General features: G+C 42.9%; 2 protein-coding genes across 8 annotated transcripts in view; both read left to right on the top strand.

Moving 5' to 3' along the window:
* The window catches only part of LOC122009272 (nudix hydrolase 2-like), a 49,181-nt gene extending 39,369 nt beyond the window's left edge, over window positions 1-9,812 (top strand). For all 7 annotated transcript variants that reach the window (XM_042565369.1, XM_042565373.1, XM_042565371.1 and 4 more), the window contains one exon: window positions 9,282-9,812. In XM_042565369.1, coding sequence (XP_042421303.1) covers window positions 9,282-9,476 — 195 coding nt within the window. In that variant the 3' untranslated portion in view covers window positions 9,477-9,812. The remainder of the gene's footprint in view (window positions 1-9,281) is intronic.
* A 4,344-nt stretch (window positions 9,813-14,156) lies between these two features.
* Window positions 14,157-18,035, top strand: LOC122009270 (cleavage and polyadenylation specificity factor subunit 6-like). The gene is made up of 2 exons (XM_042565368.1): window positions 14,157-16,243; window positions 17,748-18,035. Exon 1 carries the CDS (start codon window positions 14,242-14,244, stop codon window positions 16,117-16,119), a length of 1,878 nt encoding a protein of 625 aa, XP_042421302.1. The 5' UTR covers window positions 14,157-14,241; the 3' UTR covers window positions 16,120-16,243; window positions 17,748-18,035.
* The last annotated feature ends 406 nt before the right edge of the window (window positions 18,036-18,441 follow it).

Below are 18,441 nucleotides of genomic sequence, written 5' to 3'. Positions count from 1 at the left end.
CTCTTCCTCCTCCTAGTGCTAACTGGAGGAAAAAATTCTTTTTTCTTCGGTTTCCCGAGGGAACAGGCTGGCCTATGCACTGGCAGTCTGAGTTCCCTCTAACTCCGGCGCTGGACGAATTCCACATGGACTTCTCCTATGCTATGGCTGCAATTCAGATGGAGGATTGGCGCTTGAATCTGACAAGACTAATATTTGAAGACCTACTTTCCTTTTTTCGGTTGAGCCCCGCTTCCTCTGAAACACCGCGCTCCTTAGGTAAGTTCAGGCTGAGCCCCCCTCCCCCTCTTTCGACCATTTTCTTTGTGAGAATGACCTTTCGTATTGGTGCCTATAGCGGAGGTTCTGCATCGCGCCTCAGAGGTTCTGCCTTTGCCCCTCGATGATCTGGAAATAATGCGACGTGGTCGGGTGATCTTGGATAGGAGGCTACTCCCTCATCTTGGATCCACCTCATTTGAGGCAACGACCCAGCCCATTTCCGGCTCCGCTCTACACAATACTTCTCCTTTACCTGCTGCCCCGAGCCGAGGTCGGGGTCTCGATCAAGCCGGCCATCCGGCCAGACGCGTGTTCCGAGGAGCCTCCCGGGCCTCTAGACGTGGTCGCGCAGCACTCCATCGCGCAGGTCAAAGCTCATCCGGTCGGGGTGCCACAGACGGGGGTGCTGCAGCCTCTTCACAGGGTCAGCCTTGCTCTGACAATTCTGATTTTGATAACCAGCCCCTGCTTCGCAGACGGCATCGGAGACCATGTCTGACTTTACAAACGCTTGATCCTGTTCCTTTTACTACCCAATTCCCCCCCGCTGCCGCCCTGGCTGGCTCTGACACCATTCCCCTCGTCATTCTTGCTTTGTCCATCTGGCAGCCTCCCCCAACCCTTACAGGGGAAGTCCAGCTGCATTCCGCTCTGCCCCCACTCCTGCTGAGGAAGACAGCCCAGGCGATCGCCACGACCCCGTGCCAACTGAGCCCGTTCCCGAGCCACCTCCTGCTCCTCCTGGTGCTGACACCGGCCCTTCTCAACCTTCCTCCTTCGCCCGCCATCATTACAGGACCACTATCCCCTCTAAAGCTGCTCTAGCTCGGCGACATGACGTCCCCACGAGCCTTCTGATAATGAAAGGCTGTCTTGGCAGCTTGTGGGCAGAGAGCATGAGTCAGATGGATAGCGCGCCGCCATTAGCCCAGATGGATAGGTTCTCGAAGTCTTGGGCTAAAGTAAGTTCTTTTCACCCTACACTTGGTATTAGTTTGTCTTAACTGAGGGTCATATCTTCCATCCAGACTCATGCAGAATCTTTGGTGCTGAACCAATCCTTCCACGCCCTCCATCACGAAAGCAAAGAACTCCGAGAGAGAGTCTCTGAATTAGAGCTGCAGCTAAATGACCCCGCCCAAGCTAGTTATGCATTGCGGGCAGAAATCCAAGCCCTGACCAATCAGACCAACCGGTAGAAAAGTTCCCTGGTGCAGGTCAAAGATGAACTCCGGGCTATGAGGGAGGAAAGAGCCGTCTCTGAGGCGGGGTATCAGCAACACCTGGCCCATCAAGCTCAGGAAATACAGTCCAAGGATACCCTTCTACAGGAGAGGACAAGAAATTAGAGGTTCAAGCAGCTCAACTGGAAACTCAAGCAGCTGAACTGAGGGCTCTGAAAGCGGAACTATCCCAGTCCCGAGCGGCTTTGACGGGAGTTTCCACCGCCCTGGCGATCTATCGGGAAGGAGAGAGTGATCGTTGCCTTCAAAGTCGAATGTTGTATCTGAGCTCTTCTGAGTTTTTATCCCAGGCCGGGGCACGCTTCTCTGCGACCATACCATACACGGCGGCCGGGGTTATCCGACAGCTCCACGCACAAAGCTTCTTGAACTCCATTCCTCCCGCAGACTTTTTGGATCCAGAGAAAATCATCCAAGGCTTCCCGGATGAGATTTTTGCTTCTTTTAAATGATCTGTACCAACTGCTAAAACTGATGAAATTTTTACATGTACATACGTATCTTTGAGTTTTGGCTTGACTACCATACTATATCCAGCCCCTCCGGCCGACCTGGCTTACATTAACAGGGTCGGCACCCCTCACACCCGATAGGGCTGTAGGTAGTTAGCACTCCAAGGTCGGTCTAGCTTCCTTCCTTGAGCATCTTGCAGATAATAGGCCCCCAATGTCAACTTCTTGACAATTTTGTAAGGTCCGTCCCATTGAGGCGCCAACTTTGTCACTTCCCCCAAGGGTTTCACATGCTTCCAGACCAGGTCTCCTTCTCCGAAGAAACGAGGGATCACCCTTCTATTATAGCTCTGTCTCATCCTCTGTCTATAGGCTTCCAACCTGGCTGTTGTTTGTTCACGAATTTCGTTGATGAAATCTAGCTCGGCCAGCCGTCACTCAGTGTTCCCTTCGTCATACATCATTCTTCTCACGGACGGTATCCCGACCTCCAGAGGTACAACTGCTTCATTGTCATATACCAAATGGAAAGGTGTTAGACCTGTACTTTCTCGGGGTGTCGTACGATAAGCCCACAAAATGCTTGGCAGCTCGTCCACCCAACTGCCTCCTGTGTGATCCAGCTTGATTTTGAGCCCTCGCACTATTTCTCGATTGACCACTTCTGTCTGACCATTACTCTGAGGATGAGCCACCGAAGTAAAGGCCTGAGTTATGCCGAACCCCTTGCACCAATTTTGTATCTTGCACCCCTGAAATTGTCTGCCATTGTCCGACACTAACTTATGAGGTAAACCAAATCTACAAAAGATATTCTTCCACAAGTACTAGATCACCGCATCTTCAGTAATTCTGGCCAGAGCTTCCGCCTCTACCCACTTGGAGAAGTAATCTACTGCTACCAGCAAGAAACGTCTTTGCCCCGTAGCCATCGGGAAAGGTCCTACGATATCCATACCCCATTGGTCAAATGGACAAGACACTATAGAAGTTCTCAGCAGCTCTGTGGGTCAGTGCGTCAGGTTCTGATACATCTGGCATGACAAACAAGTGTTCACTAGCTTCTGTGCGTCCTTCTGCAGGATAGGCCAGAAATACCCGGCCAATAGTACTTTCCGGGCCAGCGTTCTTCCACCTGCGAGATTGCCACAGCACCCTAAATGTATCTCCCTCAAGGCCTGATCTGCTTCTTCCGTATTCAAGCACTTGAGCAGAGGTCGGGAGAAAGACTTTTTGTACAATTGATCTTCAATCATAACATAAGAATGAGCCTGTCTCCTGAGCATACGCGCCTCTTCTAAGTTGGCGGGTACAATTCCTTGTTGGAAGAAGCTTATTATGGGCGCCCTCTAATCAATCACTTCTCCCAGGTTATTTTGTAGATCTATCTGAGCTATAAGGAAGGTCTGTGCTATAGATCTGTCAAGCGCCCAAGTGGTTAGGGAGCTGGCCATTTTAGCTAGTTCATCCGCTCTTTCATTTTCAGTCCTGGGAATCTTAGTGACTGTGACTTCTTTAAAATCTTTCCTCATCTTCTCATATGCTTCCTTGTAAACTTGCATATTTTCGTTGTTTACTTCAAAATGTCCGGTCACCTGCTGAGTTACTAGCTGTGAATCCGAATATATTATGACTCGGCTCGTCCCCACATGCCGAGCTGCTTGCAGACCTGCTAATAGGGCTTCATATTCTGCCTCATTGTTGGTAGCTCTGAAATTTAGCCGTACAGCCAACTACATAATGTCTCCCTGCGGAGATATTAGAAGTGCACCTACGCCACTTCCATGATGGGTAGCCGACCCGTCTACGTAAACTTTCCAAACCTCCTCCGAATCCGCTTGATAAACCTCTGTCAAGAAATCCGCCAGGGCCTGCGCCTTGATCACGGTTCAGGGCTGATACTGTATATCATATTCCCCGAGCTCGGTTGCCCATTTGATAAGCCGACCTGCTACCTCCACCTTGGTGAGAGCTCGACCCATTGTACTGTTTGTCAGGACGGTGATGGGATGCGCCAAAAAATACGGTCGGAGGCGTCGAGCCATGAGAACAAGTCCGTAAATCAACTTTTCCAAGGCCGTGTACCGAGACTCAGCCCCCTTCAATAGATGGCTGAAAAATACATTGGTCGTTGTACATTGTCCTGCTCCTTAACCAGCACGGCCCCCACGGCCTCGGGGGTGGCTGACAAGTAGACCCAAAGGGGCTCTCCCACAACAGGCTTAAACAGTGATGGCAAAGACTCCTGGTATTGCTTTAGCTCCTCAAAGGCCTGTGTGCATTCTTCCGTCCACTGAAACTTGGCCGCTTTCCTGAGCACTTTGAAGAAGGGCGCGGCTCGATCTGCAGATCTGGAGATGAATCGAGACAGCGCTGTTATCCTACCGACTAGCTTCTGCGTTTCCTTCAGATTCTGAGGGATCTGCATGTTCCGAAGTGCTTGAACCTTCTCAGGATTGGCTTCTATCCCTCGCTCGGTCACCAGATAGCCCAGAAACTTCCCTCCTTTGGCCCCGAACAGACATTTCAGGGGATTCAGCTTTACACCATATTGCCTCAGAGTCCCACAGGTTACTTCTACATCTTTTATTAGAATGGACGCCAAGGGGGACTTGATTAAGATGTCATCAACATAGACCTCCACGTTATGCCCGATCTGATTCCGAAAGATTTTATCCATCATCCTTTGGTAGGTAGCCCCAGCATTTCTGAGTCCAAATGGCATGACCGTATAGCAAAAAGTACCGTCGGCCGTTATGAAGCTAACCTTTTCCTGATCCTCCCTAGCCAAGGGTATCTGATGATATCCTTGATAAGCGTCCATCATGCATATCCTTTCACAGCCAGCAGTTGAATCCACCACCTGATTGATCCGCGGGAGAGGATAACAGTCTTTGGGGGTGGCTTTGTTGAGGTCGCGAAAGTCTATGCACACCCTCCACTTGTTGTTAGGCTTTTTTACCAGTACAACGTTAGAAAGCCAGGACGGGAGCTGCACCTCTCGAACATGTCCTGCCTTCCTGAGCTGATCCACTTCAGCTCGGATAATTTTATTCTGGTCAGCGGAGAAATTTCTCTTCTTCTGCTTGACTGGCTTGGCTTCAGGTATCAAATGCAGCCTGTGCTCGGCTATCTCTGGTCTGATCCCGGGCAATTCCTCCGGGGACCAAGCAAAAATGTCCCTGTTGCGGGTCAGACACTGTATCAGCTCTGACTTAAGCTCCGGTGGTAAGTCGCTGGCGATGCGAGTAATGCTTTCTGCTCTGTCAGGGTGCAACTGAATCTCTTCCCAAGGAATAGGCTCCTCGGCAATAGGCAGAGGCTCCTCTTGGATAGCGTGTACACCACCATCCTGCGTCCTCCGGCTTTTGCGCGCCTCCACCCGGACCATATCGATGTAGCAGCTGCGAGATACCTTTTGCTCTCCTTTGACTTCCCCGACCCGCTAGCCAACAGGGAACTTGATCTTCTGGTGAAAAGTGGAGACAGCAGCCCGGAACTCATGCAGAGCTGGCCTTCCCAGGATGACGTTGTAGGAGGAAGGCGAATCTACCACTATAAAGGTGCTCCTCCGGGTGCGCACCAGTGGCTCAGTGCCCATGGAGATGGCCAGCTTGATCTGACCCATGGGCTTGACTTCGTTGCCTGTGAACCCGTACAAAGAAGTGGTCACGGGTTGGAGCTCAGCGGCATCAATCTGCATCTCCTCGAACGCAGCTCTAAATAAAATGTTGACCGACCTCCCGGTGTCCACAAATACCCGGGCCACTCGGCTGTTAGCGATAACGGCCTTGATTATGAGAGCATCGTCGTGGGGTAGTTCCAGACCCTCCAAATCTTGTGGCCCAAAGCTAATGACAGGGCCAGACGCCTGCTCGTGGTTGCACCCCACAACTCCCACATACAACCGCCGAACGTGCGACTTACGGGCTCGGCCTGAGTCCCCGTCAGTGGGCCCTCCTGAAATCATGCCGATCTCTCGTACAGCGGCGTTACCCCGGTTTTCCAGCTCTCCGGCATCTCTTCGATCTTCCCCGGGACCGGCTTGATTAGAAGGACCGGCTTGATCGGGTCGGGCCTGACGAGCACGTCCAGCCGCGGCCCGTTCCTCCTCCATTCTCTGTATTTGGGGCGCTAACTCCGGGGGGGGGGGGGGCAGACCCTGCTCGGCAGCTCGCCTGGAATCACGAGCGAATTGGAAGCAGTTACTGAGATCATGCGTCCTGGACCGATGATATGTGCAATATGGTGCTCCCCTTGGTCCAGGCCTAGGCGCGTGTATGGCAGCAACTCGTGGGGCTGGTCTGATTCCCTGAGCGGGCTGAGGGGCAAGCTTGGGTTGAACGCGCTGGAAGGGTTGGGCTGGCTGTGGTGCTCTCCTTTCAGGTCGGTTGCCAGGAGCCACCATTTTTTCAGCCTTCCTCCTAGCGGCCTGAGCTTCCTCCACCTTGATGTAGCAAGAAGCTTTCTCCACCATATCATCAAAACTCCGGGCGGGGTTTTTGATGAGGTCCCTGAAGAACTCCCCTTCTCGCAATCCATGGGAAAAAGCGCTCATCAATATCTCTGAGGTGGCGGAGGGGACGTCATTGGCCACCTGACTGAACCGGTTGATGTAGCTTCGCAGAGGCTCGGTCGACTCCTGTTTAAGAGTGAAAAGGCAATGGTCGATTTTTTTATACTTACGACTACTGGCGAAACGACGTAGGAAGGTCGTTTTGAAATCCATGAAGCGATTGATGGACTCTGGGGGCAATCCATCGAACCACTTCTGCGCCGACCCGGACAGGGTGTGTAGGAATACTCGGCATTTGACAGCATCGCTGTATTGATACAGCATAGCCGCGTTCTTGAACTTCCGCAGGTGTTCTTCCGGGTCCTTGCTCCCATCATATTCTCCGATGTTTGGGGCTCGATAACCCCTTGGCAGGCTTTCCCTCAAGATCTGAGCCGAGAAGAGTACCTTATCATCCGGATTTTCAGGCAGATCTATTGCGGAGATTATAGCCTTCCCCTTTCCTGAATCCCGGGGTGGATGTAAAGAGCTTTCCGCCACCGACGCCGGCGGCTCTTCTTTCTTCGGACTATGCTCCCGAGGTCCAGCTCGATGATAGTTGCGGCGAGGCTCTCAGAATGAAGTACGAGGGAGTTTTTCCGGTTGCTTTCTCTTTGAACTCCTGTCGGAAACAGGAGTTGGTTCTTTGGACGCTTCAGGTGCTAGGCGAGGTCTTGAAACCGTGCCTTGTTTTTCAGAGGCGGCTCGCTTTCTGACCTCCTTGAAGAGCTCGTATTCCCCCGCGGTCATGGTAACGTTAATCTTCCTGCTGGAGCTTCGACCAGAGTCCTCCATCTTCACGCTTCGGATCAGGCTGTTGTGTTTCCCACAGACGGCGCCAAATTTGATCATGTCCGGAAGCTGAGTCGGACGGAGACTGGTCGTGGTGGCCTGGTTGTTGACGGAAAGTCGTGGGCGATTCGGCTCCCACGGGCGGCTGACGATGCTGCAGGACCCTGCACCCACTCAGACGATCTTCCCCCCCTCACGTTAGAGACCAGAACCCAGGGAAAAAGTCCCCGGATCAGGCCCTCCGACACTCAAGTCAGGTCCTTTTTCCCCAGAAAAAGCAGAAAGACTGAAAATGAAAAGTTGTGGAAAAAATGACGAGAGAGCGCGTACCCGCGTACGAGGAATCTCTTCCTTTTTATGCACCCGCCTTGCTTCCAGAACCTGCAACTCTGTCAGAAAACGTTAGCCGCTGGGCTTTGTCGTATACCCCCGACACCTGTCGTGCTGCTATTGGTCGTGAAGGCATCTTCTTGTTTAGGAACCTCCGCCTTTACACAGGGGTTTTGTCTCGTAGTGAAGGACATCTGTCAGGCTGCTATTGGTTATGAGAGCATCTTTTCGCTTAGGAACCTCCGCCCTCGCACATCTCCCTGGTATGCAATGATTACCCTTGATGGACAGTTGTACTCCCCCGACTCCTGCACAGCTTAGCTCATCCTATTTATCGCGGTCTGCATCTACCTCACACCCTCGACCAGATCCCGCCTCTAAGCGTTCCCTGCCAGTCGGGCTGACTCCGACCAGCTCTGCTGCTTCCGACCTGTGAGTCGTGACTTGCACTTCCGGGCCTGACCCATGAGTATTTGCTGGCCCTCGACTGTAAGCCTGTAGCTCGGGCTGTCTTTACACAGCTCTGACGCTTCCGATCTATGATTTGTGACTTGCACTTCCGGGCCTTCGAATCGCAGGCCTGTAAATCGGGCTGCCTCTACCCAGCTCTGCCGCTCCTGACCCATGAGTACTTGCTGGCCCTCGACTGTAAGCCCGTAGATCGGGCTGTCTTTGCACAGCTCTGACGCTTCCGATCTATGATTTGTGACTTGCACTTCCGGGCCTTCGAATCGCAGGCCTGTAAATCGGGCTGCCTCTACCCGGCTCTGCCGCTTCTGACCTATACCCGGTGTTCCGCCTGTCGTCTACCCTTGTCTTTCAACTACTTTGCCTCATTGATCAACAAGTCTGCCTGACCTCTGACTACCCCACATGCTTGCCTCTGACTGCCTAGTCAGCTTGACTATTGACTGCTGAATCACCCTGACTATTGGCCGCCACGTCCTCTTGACTTTTGACCGCTATAGGGCCTTGACCTTTCTCACCCTTTTCTCTTGGGCCCCTCCATTGCCAACCGTATCATATATGAACCTTTTTTTGATTTTCAATACACAAAAGAGAAAAAAAATTAAACAAACTTGGGGGATGTTTTGTAACATCGATCAGTCTGAATGAATTTTCTGTTTTATTTCAGATTGATACTGAATTTGTTGAAGTTCTTACATTCAGGTATTGTTATAAACTCATACTTTTGTAATGATTGTGTATAATCATTATTCCGACATTTATATACTGGTGAAATTCCATGGCATTTATACCAGGTTTTGTGATGTTGTTTTGTGTTGATTGTGGTACCAATTGATGCTTTTCATCTGTTTCTTATAACATGAACAGGCCCACAAGGCATTCTTTGAGAAGTCAGATTTCTTTTTAAGCTTGTTGCGCCCTCTTTCATTCGACATTCACATACAATAACTAGAAATTGAAGCTGCCAATGTAGAGATCTTTTTATTTCTTCTTTTCTTCACCTTAACTACATTTCTTTAGTTACTGATACATTCAGAAAGTAACAACACATTGTGTTCTCACATTTCTTTAGAGAAAGAAACATATGTTTCAGATCGGTCTAGTATCTTGCTTGCTTCAATGTTATAGAAAATTAATGCAGAAGCAAGATGTAATCATACGATCAATTTCATTATGCAGTGGATGCCAATTGAGGAGTATGCAGAACAACCTTTTGTCCGGTATCATGAGCTGCTGAAGTATATTCTTGATGTCTGCTTGGCAAAGATCAACGGAGGCTACTCTGGATTCTCACTTGTTCAAATAAGCTCGACTTTCTTTGGCCAAGAAAGAGAGGACTGCCTCTTCCTAAACAGCAGAGACTTCAATCATTAAAGACCTGTCGAATCCTGAATACAAATCCTGCAGAGCGACCCTCCCTAGGCCCCTTTTAATCCGGCTGAGGTTTGGTTCCGGTCACGCTGACTTCTTGAAGACCAGGATAACAATCTGGCCAGATTGGATCGCCAAAAAAAAAAAAAAAGAAAAAAAAAAAGAAAAAAAAAGAAATGGCATATGAGGGGCTCCTCTATAGGATTTGCGTTCTTGTAAATGTTTGTTTTGGATGTTTATTGTTCTCAGCTGCGACGTATGACTTCAAAATAATTTTGTCTATTTTACACGAATTGTATCGTGAAATCTTTATTATTAGAAATAGGGATGATTATTTGATTAAAATCGAACCAAATTGAATCGGTCTGATTATAAATATCGATTAATTTAGATTTCGATTGAATTAATTAAACTTATTTAAAAATTAGTTTTTTTAATAAAATTTGGTTTTGGTAAAAAAAAAGTTTAAAAATTTAGGTTGGTTTAAAAATTTAGTTAATTTGGTCTATTAGGTTTAATTGAATAAAAAATTTAGGTTTAATTGAATAAAAAATTTTAAAATCGAATTGAATTTTATAATTTGATAGGTTTATTCGATTTAATTGAATTTTTGCTCATCTCTAATTAGAGGGATAGTTTTGAAATGTAGACACTGAATTCTACTGAAATCAAGTGAGTAATTTTCTAGTTGATTTAATCGTACATTCATTTTAAGAATATTTTTCAACAAGAATATTCCGGTAACAAGTTATACTCTATTAGCATTCCTGATCGAGAATGTCCGCAAGATATTGCGCTCGAGTCATGGGACATCCCAAACCAAGAATATTCTGTGAAGTTAGCCCCCTTCAAACTGAATGCCCGACCATTCTTGACAGTTGCGGCTTTGACATAAAGTTGCTAGTAATCGTCATTGACAATATCGACAATGGCAGATGAAGTCTTGGCGGTCATTCAGATATATAACGTTGGAGAGCTGCCTTTCCCCCCTCCCGGTTCACACACACACACCCCCTCCCCCTCCCCTCTCTCTCTCTCTCTCCCTGCCAAAAGACGCATGTACCCTCCACTTTATTTTTTATTATTTTTTTTATTTCATTTAATTTTAATTTTTAATTAATTTTATTTAAAAATAATTCTCATATAATTATATTTTTAATTTTATTTTTTAATTAATTTAATTTATTATTTTTTATCAATACTTTATTTTTCAATTTTATATAAATTTTATTTAGTTTTTATTTTTTAATTAATTTAATTAATTATTTTTTTCATAATACTTATATTTTTTCAATTGATTTTTTAAAATTTTATTTTTTTATTAATTTTTTAAATTAATTTCTTTATCAATTTCTTATGAGTTTTATTTTTTTCAATAATTTTTTATATATTTATAATATTTTATTTATTTTTAGTTTATATTTAAAACTAAAAAAATACTACCAATTAATAATGAACACATTCATAACTTAAAAACAAATATATTTTTTCCAAATGAAAAGTATATGTAATAATACAAAAAAATATAAAAACATATAAAAATATAAATCTTAATCAATATTGCCTCCAAATTCTGCTCCCGATGCGTTTGGTGGTGGTGCACCTATTATTTCGTACCACAAATGAGCGCGTGTCCTGTAACGAGTAACCTATCCTTTAGCTTCATGCGATGAATGTTGCCACCACCAAGTTGGAATGGGTGGTACAGGATAATAAGGATATAAGAAAATTTGTACGAAGTGATTGTCAATATGAGCAATAGCTATTTCTCGACGGACGCTTGTGATTTGGAACTAGAGGAGTTCTTATAAACAAAATTAATTAAAAAATAAAACTAAATAAAATTAAATAAAATTTAAAATATATATAAGTATTAATGAAAAATAATAAATAAAATTGATTAAAAATTTAAACAAAATAAAAATTTTAAAATATATAAACTAAATAAAAATTTTAAAATATATAAATATGAATGAAAAAAATTAAAAATAAAATTAATTTTAAAAATAAAATTAAATAAAATTAAACTAAATAAAAATTTTAAAAAATATAAGTATGAATAAAAAAAATTAAAATTAAAATTAATTAAAAATAAAAAATTAAAATTAATTAAAAATAAAAAATTAAAAATATATAAGTATGATTATATAAGTATGAATTAAAAAAATTAAAATTAATTAAAAATAAAAAATTAAAATTAATTAAAAATTAAAAATTAAAAATATATAAGTATGATTATATAAGTATGAATTAAAAAAATTAAAAATAAAATTAAAAAATAAAAAAAAAACAAAAAAAGATAGAGGGTAGAATGGTCATTTGCAGTAGAGAGAGAGAGAAGAGGGGGTGCGCGTGTCAGGAGTGGGAAAGTAATTTGCATAACGTTGTCATAAAAAATCTGACACCCGACGCAACCCCGTATCCTGACAGTTCGTAGGGAACTGTAGGTGGACATGGTGACTCAAGTGGACAATTAAGTTCGACAGTATAAAACGATAAGTGAAGGTGAGCTTTTTTTGCAAGCACATGAGCTCTCTTTTGTGCTTTTCATTCTTCCTTCTTTTCATGCTACTGCTGGTTTGATCGTCGGAGGGATCATGCTAGCCACGTCGGCGTCCGTTGATACGTTTTAACATGAAAGCACAGAAGCCATCATTAATTATGTACACGTAAACCCTCTATCGGTTCCAACCGTGGGAGAGGATGACATCATTAATTATGTTTATGCTATATGAAATTTATGTCATACTCTCAGTAAATCTTTGTATTTTGTATAAAGAGGATATTTGACGTTTGGGGTGGATTTTTTTTTTTTTTTTTTTTTTTGAAATAAGAGGGCATAATCAGAAGAAATGTGAAAGTATTTTAACAAAAAGAGAGAAAAAAAAACAGAAGACATATATCTAAATTTCCTCCAAAAAGAAGTAAAAATGGGAAAATCAAGGGCCAATTTTAATAAATTTCTAACAAACTAATTCGGATTCCGCCCGCAGTTAAAGCTAAGCACGTCCCTTTGTGGAACCATTGTTCTGCTGCAACTTACGACAACAGCAAACTAAAAAATCTCAAATTAAAACCGTCAATCAAAATCAATGAGAATAATAAACGGTTGAGATCTTCAGTGGCTACGAATTGTATCCAATATACTAACAGCCAATAATTGGAAAGAGCGCTGATCAATTCTGTGCAATCGACACGCAAACTTTATCTACCTGTGGTCTTTTACCAAACCCGTAGATAAATTTATAAAATTTCCGAATTATATATCATAATTTTAAAATTATTAAATGATGTATCCTTCGTCCACGAATTAATTCGAACTGATTTATTTTTCCAATAGAACTGATTTCATTCTGTTTAAAAATTTATCAATCGATAAAAAATAATTAATGGACTTAAAAAATTCAGAAGGATATGAAATTAATTTTTATATATTTATCTAATTTTTTTTATTATAAAAAATATAAGTAAATATCAATTTTGACCTAATATATTAGGAATCGTAATTTTTCAAATATGAATTAGTTTTTCGGACATATTCATATTCAAAAAATCACTGCTCTCAATATATCCGGTCAAATTAATGTTTGATAATATTTTAATAATAATAAAAAATTAGAGAAACACATATAAACTAGTTTTATATTATTCCGAACTTTCTATGTCCATCAATTGATTTTTGGTCAAAATCGGCTGATAGATCTAGAGACATCGAAATGATATGACATTAGTTATATGCGTTTGTCTAGTTCTTTTGATTATAAAATTACTATTAAATATTAATTTGACGTGATAGCGATGATTTTCTTTTTTTGAAACTATAGCTAAATGAATCTAAATAAAATTAATGTATGTTTATTCTACCAAAATTGATTGATATACTTAAAGGGCTCAGAATAAAGTGAAACTAGATCTTATGAATTTTTCTAGTTCTTATGATTATATTCATACTTTCAAAAATTAATTTGACCTAATATATTCAGAGCAATGATTTTTTGAATACTAATTAATTTTTCGAATGAATGTTTAAAAAATTACTGCTCTAAAAAAATTCGATTAAATTGACGTTTGATAGTATTTTTACAATCAATAGAATTAGAATAACACATAGTGATTAATTTTATGTCATTTCGAGATCTCTAGGTCTATCAATTGATTTCAGACGATTTTTTAAATACGAATTAATTTTTCGAACATATTTATATTTTAAAAAAATATTGCTCTTAGTATATAGATTAAATTGGTGTTCGATAATATTTTCATAATTAAAAAATTAAAAAAGAACTATTTTCACGTCATTTTAATATCTGTAAATGTATCAGCAATTACTACAAGTGATTTGGATATTTTATAACTTGATCTAGTGATTCGGAAAAAAGTCACAAGTTAGAACAGTCAACAAAAATCAATGAGAATAATAAACGGTTGAGATCTTCAGCGGCTACGAATTGTATGATTTGTATCCAATATACTAACAGCCAATAATTAAGTAGGGGAAACAATGCCGGTCAATTCTGTGCAATCACCACGCAATCTTCCTGTAATTATCTTATCTTTCGTTGCATTTCCGAAGCTTAAAGTATATCACAAAATAACGGACGGAGATTACGTAGGCAGTGATTATAGAAAGATTAGTTTACGATAGTCCGGCGGTATAACAGAAACATTATCGTATTTAATGCTTCTTCTCCTCTCTGCGTTGAGCGCACCTAATCCTAGGGTTTCCTTCGCTGCTTCCGAAGCCGGAGATCGATCGCCCTTCCACGATATGGATCACGGAGGCGGCGGGGGCGGTGGGTTCCTCCGGAACGAGGCGATCTCCGCCATACAGGATGAGGAGCAGTTCTACGGTGAAGACGACGACTATGACGACCTCTATAGCGATGTGAACGTCGGCGAGGGGTTTCATCAGACGTTCGACGAAAGAAATGGTTCGGGGCCTTTCCAACCCGTGGAGGAGCGCCGGAGCGACCCGCCACCCCTTCCACCGCTGCCACGAGCTATGCCTCCGCCGGTGCAGCAGCCGGTGGCTGAGGCTTCGGAGAGAGTCCAGATTCCTGGTATCGCGGAGGAACCTAAGATCGAGCGACCGTTTGATAGATCTGGAGGTTTCCAAGACCAGGGTTTTAGAGGTGGCGTTGAGCCGGTGGTCCCGGCAAGACAGGCGGCGCCTCCTCTCCCTCCGCCGCCTCTACCAGCTGGTAGGCCTGACATGGGCCAGCCTTCTGGTGGATTTTCCCAGATCCAGAGCCAGAACGGAAATAATAGTTTCCAAAATGAGAGTTTTCAGAGGCAAGGAGGTGGATTTGGGAACGACAATTTCCAACGGCAAGGAGGTGGTGCAGGCAATGTCATAGCTGTTGGCAATGTTAACGGAGGTGATGCAGGCAGCGGTGGAGGAGTCGGTGGCACTACACTTTTTGTCGGGGATCTCCATTGGTGGACTACTGATGCAGATCTCGAGGCTGAGCTGTGCAAGTATGGGCAGGTCAAAGAAGTGAAATTTTTTGATGAGAGGGCGAGCGGAAAATCAAAAGGATACTGTCAGGTTGACTTCTATGATCCAATGGCAGCAACTGCCTGCAAGGAGGGTATGAATGGACATATTTTCAATGGCAGACCCTGCGTTGTTGCCCTAGCATCGCCTTTCACAGTCAGGAGAATGGGTGAGAATCAAGTGAACAAGAATCAACAGGTAACGTCTCAGACCCAACCGCCTGCACCTCCCCAGAAGGGTGGTAGAGGAGGTGGCGGACCTTCAGTTGGTAACAATTTTGGTCGTGGTGGAGGTGGTGGTTCTGGAGGAGGTGGAGGAAATTGGGCAAGAGGCGGTGGAATGGGGAACCGTGGGCCTATGGGTAACATGAGGAACAGAATGGGTCCAGTTGGTGGAAGAGGTATCATGGGTAATGGTGGTATGGTTGCTCCACCACCTCCAGTTCTACATCCTGGAGCTATGATCGGTCAAGGATTCGACCCTATGGGATATGGTGCAGCTATGGGGAGAATGGGTGGTGGTTTTGGAGGTTTCCCTGGAGGTGCAGCTGGAGCTCCTTTTCCTGGAATGATGCCTTCTTTCCCTCCAGTTGTGGCACCTCATGTCAATCCAGCTTTCTTTGGACGGGGATTGGCACCTGGTGGTGTTGGGATGTGGTCTGATCCCAACATGGGTGGTTGGGGTGGTGAGGAGCAATCAAGCTATGGGGAGGATGCTGCATCTGATCAGCAATATGGAGAAGGTAGCCATGGGAAGGATAGGGTGGCTGAGAGAGACAGATATGGTGCTCCAGCAAGGAGACATGACAAGGAGAAAGAAATGGGTTCTGGACAAGATTGGCCAGAGAGGAGACACCGTGATGAGGGGGAAAGAGATCCAGGGAGAGAAAAGGAATTGAGTCGGGAGAGGGATCGAGAGCGAGGGAGAGACAGAGATAGAGAGAGGGATAGAGATAGGGAAAGGGAGCGAGAAATTGATCGTGAGCGTGATAGACATCGAGATGACAGAGACAGACATGGGGATCGCTATAGGCACAGGGATCGTGAACCAGAGCGTGATGATGACTGGGCTAGAGGAAGATCATCTAGGCCTCGCAGTAAGTCACGGGAGGTTGAACATTCAAAAAGGCGTCGACAGACACCTGAATGATTCAGGTCCTTTGCAACTTTCTCAACTCAGAAGATGTGAATTTAGTAGCTGCTTTCGCTTCTAGCCCTAGATGCTTCTACTTGAGAATTCTTGTATGGCCTGGCTCAGTCACTAGACTGAAGAAGTAAGTATCCTCTCTTCTGTTTATTTATTTATGCTCATGATAGTAATCCGATTCTTTGGTAAGCACTCCATAAGCATAACAACAATTACAGAGTAAATGACTATGATATTATCTTTTTGTTGAGATTTAAAAAAAAAACATTAACATAATGGTATTAGGTTTAGGAATTCGTTTAAAATGAACAAATAAATGCTATTAGATGCATTCTGTATTTTATAGTTGCATCATAACTAGAAAACCGTTCCTATATGCTTAGAGTGTAGCATTGTGCATGCTGCAAACTGTCTCAAAAGTTGGGAATTCCCATCAAACATTTAATGCTTTGTAATGGACGTATTTATGAGCAATATAAGATATTTTATGATTTTTAACAAGAGAGGAATTGATGAACAATTAAAATGGATAGACATATAATCCCTATAAGCTAGCGCTTTAGATCTATTGGATTTATTATACAAGAAGGAGGGGATATAAGCAAGAATTTTAGATGTATTGGATTGTAAAATGAAGGGGTATTGATGAAGATGATATGGATTATGGACTGATTTTCTAATATGCAATATTCCTGTTACTTGGTTGCTGATATTGAATACTGACTGATTTCCTAATAGAGTGATGGTTAAATGCAATATTCCTGTTCTTGTTTGTTGATATGGATTATTTAAGACATTGATAGATTCTATAGTTGGAAGAGTTAGAATTTATGAGAGTCAAAGTTGTATGGGTTAGAGGAAGACCAACATTTATGTAACTAAAAAATGTACTAGTCAATTTGAATAGAATCGATGGTATAGCCTTGCATAGAGCTTTATAAAGGGTGTATAAATACAATGTTTCTGTTATTTGCTGGGTGATATGGATTACTGGCAAAATTTTAATATGTACGTCAGGTACCAAGTTGTCATGACTGCCCAATCTACATATACCTGTTAAACTTCAATATAGCCAATAACTGAGTTATATTTACATATGTCTTGCACAGACATCCGTGTGGATTCCAATTATGAGATTGACTATTTGAATGTTATGTCATGCAATGATGGACACTACTATTTTTGATATATAATCCGAAGCTAGAATGACTAAGCGAATTATGAGATGTACAGACAAATTTTTTTCTTCTGTTTGATCCTTGTGTGCATTTAATTAATGGTGATTTTAGATGATGCAAATCAAGTGATGAGGACCTCCACAAGTAGGTTGATGTAATGCTATGATGATTACTTAAAAACAAACTTGAAGGTATATATGGTTATAGGAAATTTTGGTACTATAACAAGTGCAGCATTCAGTATGCTGATTTCATATATTGATTCATCAGTATCTGTTTTCATCTCATGTTTGGTAGCCTGAGATGGATGGAACATTGAATACCTGATTCACTCTTCATACAATAATTTTTTCCCTCGATAATTGCTGCACATTCAAGTCTTCTTTAACCTGATAACATTGGTGGTGTTAAAATTGTTTTCATATGCATTGACTGTGTACTTTATGATTGCAGCTAGAAGACACTCTGGTCTCTTTATCTTCATTTTGGGTGACTCGCTGGTCGTCTCAGGAATCAACCAAGTCATACACATATCTGGTGCCTGCCGCTTAAGTTAAGATGAATTCCCTGATGGTGATCTTTTAAATGATATTTGGGACTTTTCTAGTGTGATTATTCTGCTGAGACAAACTTTTTGCTAAGATACTACATCAGTTATGCTATGCAATCAGTCATGGATACATTATGGTAGTTTTATGCAGCTTTTTAAGATAAATGATTCAAGATTATGAATCAGATAAATGGTGTGTGGTCCTTCAAGGGCATGATGGATTTTAACTCTGGCCATGACACCCTGTGATTGATATGTGAAATTTAATTGTTTTTATTATTGTTTGACTTTTTCTTGTTGTAACACTTAGATATGGTAGCCGGTTAGTTCTTTTGTTGTAGATGACCGACTCCTAGAATATGTTCCCTAGTACCTGTTTACTTGTGTTTATTTTTTCTCACATTCTTTTTGTAGCAGCTAATATAATAGGTATGCCTAAATGTGGCGATATTGGAGAATTTATTTTTGTGACATTCTCCTCAATGTAAATACTTGCCATAGCAATGAAGAGCTGATTTTTTCATCTGAAACCCCACTCATTCTTTCTTGATATTGGTTGACCACCTAATGTAGCTTGTCTTAAAATTGCTTTTCAGC

This window comes from Zingiber officinale, chromosome 8A, assembly GCF_018446385.1.
Source record: "Zingiber officinale cultivar Zhangliang chromosome 8A, Zo_v1.1, whole genome shotgun sequence".
Lineage (NCBI taxonomy): Eukaryota > Viridiplantae > Streptophyta > Magnoliopsida > Zingiberales > Zingiberaceae > Zingiber > Zingiber officinale.
This window is presented reverse-complemented; position numbering and strand designations above follow the sequence as displayed.

Excerpts from the sequence above, each read along its gene's own strand:
- LOC122009270 (XM_042565368.1), top strand. The coding sequence starts at position 14,242 with ATGGATCACGGAGGCGGCGGGGGCGGTGGGTTCCTCCGGAACGAGGCG.